This window comes from Dendropsophus ebraccatus, chromosome 1 (assembly GCF_027789765.1).
Source record: "Dendropsophus ebraccatus isolate aDenEbr1 chromosome 1, aDenEbr1.pat, whole genome shotgun sequence".
In the NCBI taxonomy this organism is placed as follows: Eukaryota; Metazoa; Chordata; class Amphibia; order Anura; family Hylidae; genus Dendropsophus; species Dendropsophus ebraccatus.
Genome location: NC_091454.1, coordinates 89,266,607 through 89,277,476, shown reverse-complemented (window position 1 = coordinate 89,277,476; position 10,870 = coordinate 89,266,607). Strand labels below are relative to the sequence as shown.

The following is a 10,870-nucleotide window of genomic DNA, read 5'->3' as shown; positions in this document are numbered from 1 at the left end:
TCCCAGCAGCCATTAAGGAGCGGCAGCCAGTTAAAGGACAGCAGGCTGATAAGCAGATTGCAGAGATAATGAAACGCTTCACTTCGTTATTACTGTAAATTCGCTCATGTCTAATCGTGTTAGAAGCTGACCAGGTAAGTGAGCTCTGGCAAATCAATGGCAACATCCACAGGATATACAGGTTTTGCCACAGATTTACCGGATTTTGCCATGAATCTCACCCTATACAATGCAAATCTTGTTGAAAATCTCCTGCACTTCCACAACAGAATGTGCATGCTGTCAGTCTGAAAACACCCAGTTGTTTTTTTCACTAAAAGGCTATGTTCACACAACCTCAAAAAAAGAGCAAAGGCATCTGCAGGCGATTTAACTGACTGCAATGCATTAAAGTCAATGTAATGACGGAAGTCCAATGCACAAAATAAATAAAATGACGGACGTTATCTGCACGGACGTCATAATGATCATGTCAATTATTTTCGGCCTAGGCATATTTGGAAAATAGTTGCTGATTTATTTTAAGTGGAATCTGGAGTGGAATTGGCTATTGTTACTCCATATGGTTCTGTCAGGATAATTACTGAAATTTTTTTTCTTGCTATGACAACCTTTTAAATATGAAGGCTGCATGTCAATCATCTGACTGCAGCTGCTGGACTGGAAAGAGCTGACATCACTGGGGGTTGCCACATACATTCCTTCACTGGAACTACAGAGATAATGTATTATTGCATGCCTTCCATTCAAATGAAAGGTGACCATTTAATTCATTGCTAAGCCAAGTGCGCTGGAGCGTGAGCTGCTCTTTATTAGCAGCTCTAGCTATCAGAATGGAGTCCAGGAATATGGAAGGGGATTGTCTTCATGAGAAAACTGTTTTAAATAAATAACACATGGCTACATATAGGGTTTGTCTCGCTACAAAGTTCTTCCCCCAACGTTTCCTACCTTAATACATATAAATGTATGGTCCTCGGTTTACACCTGCTGTTGTACAGCAGTCCATTGAGCAGCCTACCATCGCTGTATCCATGTCTTCCAGTTGGTCCCCCCGCACAGTGTCGGCAGCCTGAGGGAGATGAAGCAAAACAAATCTGATTCGCTCATCTCCAATGTTAAACATTGTAAAAGTTTAAAATACCCAATGCCAGAATTGCTGTTTTTTGGTCACAGCACAACTGAAAACAGATGGATTAAAAATGGATAAATAAGCCATATGTACCCTAAATTGGTATGGGTTTAAAGCTTTTAAAGCACATTCCCACTCTTTTTTAACACTCACACCTTCCATCATTCTTTAAAGGGAATCAATCAGCATGATTGTGCTGATGTAGCTCAGATCCAATAGATCTCCTATGCAGCTCAATGAGGCTACCAGCTGTGTGTGCAGTATGATCTTTATATCCAGTAAAAACATTCTGGCGGGCCATCTAGGCAGAGAGCTGTCCGGGACGAGTCACGGCTCTCTGCCTGTCAGTGCACTCTGCGGGGATGATTGACAGGCAGAGAGGCTGCTAATGGGCTGGTATGGTAGGGGAGCTGCATAGGAGATCTGTTGGGTGCAGCTGGGAGCTATATCAGCACAATCGTGCTTATTGGTTCCCTTTAAAGTTTTGTGCTCCCAAATTCTGTTTTATAGTTAAAAAATGTCTGGTGGTACTGTGGTTGTCAGACCACTGGGGCGCTCCCTCTATGGGCATCAGTGTTGTGGCGATGGTGATCACCACTCAGCACTGCTCTATTTAGGACAGGGACCCACATGAATCAGGAACCGTATCTATTGTTAGAACAGTACTGTGTCAGTATGGTAGTGAGTCTACCTCCGTTTGAATTTTCAGCTGTTTGCAGGTCCCTGAAACTCCAGTTGGTGGCTTCTTTTTTCTATACTTCCTGGTTTGGGCTTACCCATGATGCACTTTGTCTCCTGTGATGTCTAACTGGCTCCATAAAATTGTTAGATGGCTTACAGCTTGTTCAGCCAATCAGAGCTGAGCAACCTGAATCATCTGACAGGGAGGCTGGCCCAACAGGGCTTAGACCCGCCTCCCTCTTGATTATGTCATTGTCACAAAATGGCTTCCTGGAGTCAACAGTCATTAGGTAAGAATGAGTTTACTTCACTTCCTGGTGGGGGGTTGAGGAGGGAAAAGATAGGGAAGGAGGGCAGATAGGTGATTGAAACATATTACAAAGTGATATAACGTTGTAATGTGTTTCAATTACTAGGAAAAAGCTTTTCGCTGGAGTACCCCTTTAACAGTTTAGAAGCTCATGGCATCATTATAAATGATGATGCCAGGCGTTCTGTGTTCCGGTCCGTAGTAAACCGTCCATACATGGACCGAATCTACTGAATGTGTGAATGCGGCCTTAGGCTATGTTCCCACTGAGAAGCACTAACAAAGGCCGTTGTAAAAACTGGTCGAAATGAATGATCACAAACAATAAATTTGGACCATTGTTTTACAAAAATGGCCGTTGTTAGCTCTTCTCAGTATGTACTGGGAACATAGCCTTAGAGTGGATTTAAGAAGGAACAATAAACGAAGAATTCTGCTTACAAAGCACCTAGCTAATCCAGTGTATCAGCAACCTCCCTTCCTTGCCATATGCCATCTATACTAGTGTTCTCTAAATCTTCCCCTAACATAGTACCAGCTAATTCAAGGGGTTTTTCTGCCAAAATAGATGGATTGGTGGGGTTGTGACACCTGGTACCCGCACCAATCAGCCTTTTGGTGCCTGTACTGCACAGTGAATGGGTCCAGAAGCAGTGCCAGCCTATAACTGCAGCTCAGGTCCTGATGACTATGTAGTTCAGGCACTGATAGGCATTGGTCCCAGGTGTCAGTACCCCGCTGATCAGTCTGTTTCGGACAGAAAACCCCTTTCAGGCCAACATGGCACAGCCTGGCAGGAAGAAGTATGTGCTGTCCTGTGATTGTCCAGAGAAGGAAGTGAAAGAAAGCCCAGGTGTGAGTACTCCTGGCAGATAGCCCAGCCCAGGACCCCCTCCCTGACATGGAGAGAATGAGGACTAGCTGTGCACCATGGAGGGGACTCTCAGTAACAGCAGGGACAACACTAAAGTCCCCACTCTGAAGTATTAAAGTCACAAACCAAGCAGGTTAAAAAAAAATCTCCAGGGAAGCCCAGCGGATTGGTTTCAATGGTTGAACTACCCCCCCTAAGTTTTCTCTATGAAAGTCGCAGCTGAGAGAGTGCTGCCCAGGGGCACATAAGCCGTCTCCTCATCCATGCCTCCATGCAGAGTGGGATGAGGGAAGAGTTAATGGAGAGTGGCGGCAGATGGGAGTGTCCATAGTCAGGCTATGAATGGAGAGGCAGCGGAGTGGGAATAGCCGGCATGTTCCTGAGCACGGCGCTGACCTCCCCGCACTAGAATGTGTGCCCGCCGGGAATGTAGTCAGCGCTGTGCAGCCGCCCCCTCCTCCTCCTCCTTCTCCCGGTGTGTGCGCTGAGGGAAGTTGAATCCCCCGCCCCCTGACACTGCCGCCTCTATCGCCCTGCACTTGTTCCTCCTACTCCATACACTGTGCCTTCCTGCGCTGCCGCTGCTGCAGCCCCTCCTGCTGCCGGAGCCCTCTTCCCCGAGACAAGGAGCACAGCAGGCGGCGCAAGTACCGGCACACCGGGCTACGGCACCAGCAGAGCGGCACGGAGAGGGGCTATGTGCCAAAGGGACTGCAGCCCCTGACAGAGAGCGGAGCGCACCTCCGGGAACATGCCTGGCTGGAAGAAGACTATCCCCATCTGCCTGCAAGCGGAGCCCGAGCGAGGTAAGGTGCATGCTGGGGGCGGCCAAGTGCCTGCAACTTGCATCGTGTCCCTCGTGCCACCCTCGGCAGTCCCTGCCATGATGGATGTGTGCTCAGGTGTCTGCAGCACCTCCACATGCTGCACTGTCAGCTCCTGCAGCCCAGGTGTCCTCAAGTGTCAGCCACTCTTCTCCCACTACTCCTGGGTGATGTCATCAGCTCTTAGCCTGAGGTCACACCAAGTTGTTTCCTTCTGGTAGCAATGGGGGTTCGTCTGGTTTTTGTAAAGTTGTAAGCTGAGAACTGCCTGTCAGTAATACATGTGTGTACAGATTTCATCAGAGGTGGTGATGAGTGATGTAATCAGTTTTTATGGTGATGTCACACTTACTTTTTTTTTCTTTTATTAGGTTGTTAATAGATTTTCATCTGTCTTTAGTAAAGTTGTATCTGAAGAAGTGCCTTGTGGTCATACAGGTGTATACAGATGTCATCAGAGCTAGAGATGCCTGGTGATAGTCACTGACTGCCTGTCTCTTTCCCAATAAGTAACAATGTATCAAGCCTAGCTAACTATTCCAATGCTATATTCACATGAATTATTATAGGGGCTCAGGAGAAAAGAGTCAGGAATCCATGTGTAGTGTATCTTCACAACAATTTGATGCATGTTTCTTTTTTAGAATGACTTGATACAATCTGTATGAAATACATGTGAAGTGCTTTCGGGTATTGTCAGGAAGCTCTCTACATCATTGTTCTAGCACTGGGGATTGGTGGCACTCCTGCAGGGCACACTGATTGCATGGATGAGAGGGGAGCTTACAACCAGGTGCTTGTCTGCCATATCACACGGGTACCTGCAGAATACACTACAGTGTGACTTAAGGGGAATAATCAACTACATTTTCCAATGATTAGAACCAGATAAGGAAACATTTTTATTTATGATAGTAATTTTTTTTTTGTACATTACATTGTGGGAGCAGCCATCTTGCCTGAGCTGTTATTAGTGGCATTTTGAGACGTACCTTAAAGTGTACCCATTTCTTTTAAATCTGGTGCCGGAATAGAGTTCCAAGCGCTGTTCTCCACTGCATACAGTGGAACTTTAGGAGACCTCCCGCTCCATCTCCATAGCTTCTTTCTCCAGACCAAACACCTCTCAGTGGAGACGAGAGCTATAGAGATGGATCGGGATGTCTCCTAAGGTTCCACTGTATGCATTAGAGAAGAGTCCTTGGAATTCTATTTTGGTGCCAAATTCAAAATTAGATGTGCGTTAGAAAAATTCCTATGATACACAGTTCTGCATAATAGTAATTTCTGGAACATACACTAGAGGTACACTTTAAAGGGTTAGTGTGGCGCTACAAAATTATTCACAGAATAACACACATTACAAAGTTATACAACTTTGTAATGTATGTTATGTCTGTGAATCGCCCCCTTTCCCGTGTCTCACCACCCCCACCCGTGTACCCCAAGTGTGTGGTGCATTATACATTACCTGATCCATGTCGAGGCCGTCCGCCATCTTGTGCCAAACGTCATCTTCGGACGGCCGAATCGCTGCCGCCGTCTCCCCTCCGCCCCGTCACAACTGTGCTCAGCCAATCGCGGCTGATGACGCAGTCCGATCGCCGTGCCCGCTAATTAGCCTTTTGAATGCAGCTGTCAAAGCTGACAGCTGCATTTAAAATGCTGCTTGGCCACTTCCCTGGTGTCTAGTGGGGGAAGTAGTCATCAGCTGCTCAGCCGCGATTGGCTGAGCACAGTTATGCTCAGCCAATCGCAGCTGAGCATCTGATGACTCTGCAGAAGGCGGCCGGCACTAGGAGTGGTTCGGCCGTCCGTCCGAAGAGGACGTCTTGGCACAACATTGCGGACATGCGCAACACGGATCAGGTATGTATAATACACCACACTTCCGGGTACACGTGTGGGGGTGGTGGGACACGGGAAGGGGGCGATTCACAGACATAACATACATTACAAAGTTGTATAACTTTGTAATGTGTGATATTCTGTGAATAATTTCTTAGCGCCGCACTACCCCTTTAAGCAACAGAGAGAACTCTATTCCTGGATATATATCTGTAGGACTATAACACACGATGTGTGTGTATATATATATATATATATATATATATATATATATATATATATATATATATATATATATATATATATATATATATATATCTCTATCTATCTCTATCTATCTCTGTATGACTGTATTTTTGAACAATATTTCACCCCCAAAACTGGCAGATATAAACTTTTACCAACTCAGGATAAATGTAACTAAGCAACTCTTATGTATGATCGATTGATTTGTATGACAGATGGGAAGACTTTTTTTTTTTTTTTTTTTTTTTTTATACTATTATTCAGCAATAAAATCTGACAAAAATTGACTTTTGGGCACTGAGTGTGAATAAGAGAAAATCAATATGTTCGGTTTGAACTTTTCTCGAACAGTTCGATTAACACTGGTCTAGAGTATGAACCATGTCACAACTAGTAGGTGGACACACTCTTATCCAGTCAAGACAATCCTCTTGAAGCTGGTATCAGTCTTGTAATAGGGCCTTAAGGTGACTCTGTACCCACAATCTGCCCCCCCCCCCAAACCACTTGTACCTTCGGATAGCTGCTTTTAATCCAAGATCTGTCCTGGGGTCCGTTTGGCAGGTGATGCAGTTATTGTCCTAAACATGCAGCCCCATGCCCAACGGCTGGGGCTTAGAGAATCTGTGCCCTAACGATCCAGCCCATGTTCAGTATTGACACAGCTGAGGAATAGGAGACAATCTGCCTGGGGCATTCCTAATGATGAGGAGGGTGGGGAGGAGGGACAGAGAGGTTGCGCCAGCCTAATGCATACACAATCTAAGCCCCGGCCATTGGGCACGGAGCTGCCAGTTTAAAAGTGGTTTTTAAGGACAATAATTGCATCACCTGCCGATCTGACCCCAGGACAGATCTTGGATTAAAAGCAGCTATCTGAAGGTACAACCAGTTTGGTGGGGTCAGATTGTGGGTACAGTCGCTTTAAGACTTTTGTCTGGTAGAGGAGTTGTGGCTGGAAGACTTTCGAGATTCTCCCTGTTGTCCAAATTACCTAGAAACTGCCCTGGTGCCATTATTGATAAATCTAACTTAATTGGTAAATGAGACATTTTGGTGCACTGGGTGAGTGGTCCTGCAGCTCACCTCCTTATGAAATTTATAAGGGCCCCCTTAATTGATAATTACTGAATAGGAACTAAGCATGCATTTTTTACATGTGTTCGTCAAATGCATTTTTTACTTAAAGGAACTCTAGTTGGAGAAAACTTCTGTGGTAATAATAAATAGAGCTATAGTGTGTGTATATTGCCCACAAGTGTGTGAAATTTAAACAGTGTTTGATAGTTAGAGTTGAGTCTCAGTAGCTTTATGGTAAATGGCAAGTGCTCTCTGGAGACCTGGATCAGCTGTGTATTCCAGCCAGAGATCGCATAGGTCATCAGCTTGAACTCTAGTGTCACTCCTGGTGGCCTCTCTTCTTTCAGACCACATTATTAGATTATTCTGTGGTGGCCTGTTTTTGTGTTTTCTGCTTTTTGTAACCTAAAAAAAAAACCAAACCCTACGTATACTATATTAGAACTGCTAATGTAACATTAAAATAATACTAATTATATAAAGTGTCAATTATATTCACATTTTATGTATATCCAGGATCTCTGTCTGCAATGCTCTTACCAGCCTGCTGACATTTAACTCTAGTCAAAAAAGCTGTAACTAGTCAAAAAAGCTTAGAAAACTGCCGTTTTTACCCCCCCCCCCCAATCCATTTGACAAATGGCTATTTGTTCCCAAACAAGTAATAAATGGACAGTTAGCTCCACTTATTTCATAATTACTAGAGATGAGCGCAACTTGAGCATTGGCTCAGCTCCAATTGTTTGGCACTTACAGAGGTTATCCAGTGCTACAAAAACATGGCCACCTTCTTTCAGAGACAGCACCACTGTTGTCTCCAGTTTGGATGCAGGTTTTGTAACTTTGTTCCATTGTAGTGAATGGAGCTTAATTGCAAACCGCACCTGAACTGGAGACAAGAGTGGTGATGTCTCTGGAAGAGAGTGGCCATGTTTTTGGATAACCCCTTGAAATACTGGTAGCTGAAGTTGGATGCAGCCCTAGGGAGTCTTTGAAAATATGGATGGGTAGATACAGTCTCGTTTGCAAACTGTCTTTTTTTTTTTTTTCGAAGTATAAAATCAGAAAATACTGCCAAAGTTCTTTTGTTTTGGTTTTTAATACTTTGACCTCTTTAAAATGTCTATTTTAGCCATTTTCATGTTTAAACATATAGCCTGAGCATTGTTTTATTCATGTTATAATAGGCTTTTTAACAATGGTGCAAGCCAGGATTGGTTTAAACACATGTCATTAGGCGCACAGGCCGCAATGAAGTTATGCATTTTTTTTGTGTGCTTGCACGATTTATGGAGCCATTTCCTTTGCTAAAAAAATATGCCAGGGTCTGACTGGAGTAGTACTGCTGTGCAGTTTTTTAATGTGTTTTTTTTTTTTTTCTGCGCAAAATCTGGCTAAAGTGGCTAGTTTAAACCATGCCCCTCCCAAGCGTAACATAAAAAAAATGGCGCATGGAGTGAACTGCTCAAAAATAGTGCAAACTGATTCATAATTCATGCCTAAAGTTTTATGCCCTGCACAAATTACACAAAATACCCCAGAATAATGGCACAAAAAGAATAACTATGCCGCTTAAATTTAGGTTTAGTGACTCAATATAAATAGTTAATTCATAATTATAGTGCAGGCGGGAAGGGGGGATATAATAAAGAACCTATACTTACCTATTGTCGTGGCCTTGCAGCATCGCGTCTGCTATGTCACGATTGATGCTCCACTCAGTTAGTCGGTGACTAGGGCGGGACACCGCTGCAGTCACCGACTGGCTGAGCAAGCTATAACATCAGGCGGAGCCTGGGAGTCTGGTCATGCGGTTCTGTGAGGGGACAGGGATCAGTAAGTATAGGTTTTTATTATACCCCCCTCGCTCCTGCACTGTAATTATGAATTTTACTAGACTCCTCCTTTAAATTGTTTGTCTTGCCCTTACCATGTGATTGGCACTACCAGGCTTCATCAGATTGTTACTAACAACAAAAACATCTATAATTAAGTCTGGCAATGCTAATCGCATGGCAAGACACACAGTCAATGTAGAGAATTGCAGAGCCAACATAATCAGTTAGGCTCTAACTGAATAAACAAAGAAATGCAACAATACTGTAAAAGTGTGGACACTGCCTAAAAGTAATTTGCTAGTTTTCTGTAATTAAAAAAAAATCACTGCTGTACTGTTTCCAAAATCATTCTAGTTTTCTGGGTTTAGCAAATGCTCCTGTTGCCATACATGAGAATTCCTGTGAATTCTAATTTATAGAGTTTGTTTAAGGCTGTTCACTCATGGCATTCATTTTGCATGAATTATGCATTTTGCCCCATTTGTTACGAATTGTGCAATCATGGTAAAATTTTAGCTTTGATTTCAACAAAAATGGTGCCATTTTACCACGATTTTGCAATTCCCGGTAAAATAGCGTCAGAATCACAGCAAAAGGGCACCATTGCTGCAAAATAAACAACATGGGGGAGATTTATCAAGCACGGTGTAAAATGAAACTGGCTCAGTTGCCCCTAGCAACCAATCAGACTCCACCTTTCATTTTCCAAAGAGTCTGTGAGTAATGAAAAGTGGAATTTGATTGGTTGTTAGGGGCAACTGAGCTAGTTTCACATTACACCATGCTTGATAAATCTCCCTCCATGTGTGAACACAGCCATAAGGAGATTAGTCATCTGATTGGTTGCTAGGGGCAACTGAGCCAGTTTCATTTTACACCGTGCTTGATAAATCTCCCCCATGTTATTTATGCCAGCTAGCAGGATAAATTAGGCCCAGGAGGAGGCCCCGCCACTAGGTGAGCCAAGCGCACACTAGGGGAAAGGAGCAGATTTTGCATAAACTGAGTGGTTTGCACAAAAATCTGCACCAAGTGGTCTCCAGACATAGCTTTGATAAATTCCCCTCCATGTGTCTTCCCCCCCCCCCCCCCCCCCTAACATCTATCTGCTGTGTCAGCAGATTGGAACATGAATTGCAGCAGCATTAACATGTTTGCAGATGTACATGTGAAATCAAGGTCATGACCGATGCATAACAGTTTAATCTGTCACCCATAAACTAATGCCCCTATTCCACAGGTCGTTTAGAGGAGCAAACGAGCGCTCTCAGCGCTCGTTTGCTCCTCGTTCCCCGCTCGCTGCCGCCGCTATTCAACGCGGCTGCAGCGAGCGGGTGAGTGTGGGAGGGGGCGGCGGGGGGCTGCCCGGGTGATCGCTGATCCTCCGGGCAGTCCATAGGATATAGCAGCGTCTGCTGCCGATGCTCCTATTCAACGGAGCGACGGCAGCAGATCGCTGCTATATCAGTCGCTTGTTTTTCAACATGTTGAAAAACAAGCGACTGCAACGATCAGCCGACATGAACGATGTCGGCTGATCGTTGCACTCTATTCCACCGGACGATTATCGTCCGTAGCGGCCGATATCGGCCGAATACGAACGATAATCGTTCCGTGGAATAGGGCCTTAATATGGGACTTCTTTCATGGATCTGTTGTGAGCTTTTCCATTAGGTGTCCATTAAATGTGTTTTTCACTGCATCATGATGGCACCATGATGGGGGATGCTTCACTTGTCTCTGTAGGGATGTGGTGGAAATAGAGAATTATTTTTATTGTTAATTCAATTTCCACAAATCCTTTGTGACAGAACCAGTATAATTTCCTCCCTTGACCTTTTTTGTCTCTGGTACGTCTCTTTAATATATTAATTGGAAATCACTGGGGGTGTGCTCTAGGGAGGGGCTTTTTAACGTTTTCTGTGCCCGATGTGCAAAACATCTTCCATGTTGGTGCTGTAATGAAGCATTCATTGAATTTGGAATAACTAAGAATAATTATTTCTAGGCAGGGCTTTTTTGGCTGCAAGAAAAATA

General features: G+C 44.2%; 1 protein-coding gene across 1 annotated transcript in view; it reads left to right on the top strand.

Annotated features, from left to right (window-relative positions):
- Positions 1 to 3,557: 3,557 nt before the first annotated feature.
- GRIP1 (glutamate receptor interacting protein 1) overlaps positions 3,558 to 10,870 on the top strand; it is a 386,720-nt gene continuing 379,407 nt past the window's right edge. Inside the window, exon 1 of the mRNA XM_069974745.1 lies at positions 3,558 to 3,803. Within this exon, the coding sequence (XP_069830846.1) occupies positions 3,749 to 3,803 (55 nt within the window). The 5' untranslated portion in view covers positions 3,558 to 3,748. The remainder of the gene's footprint in view (positions 3,804 to 10,870) is intronic.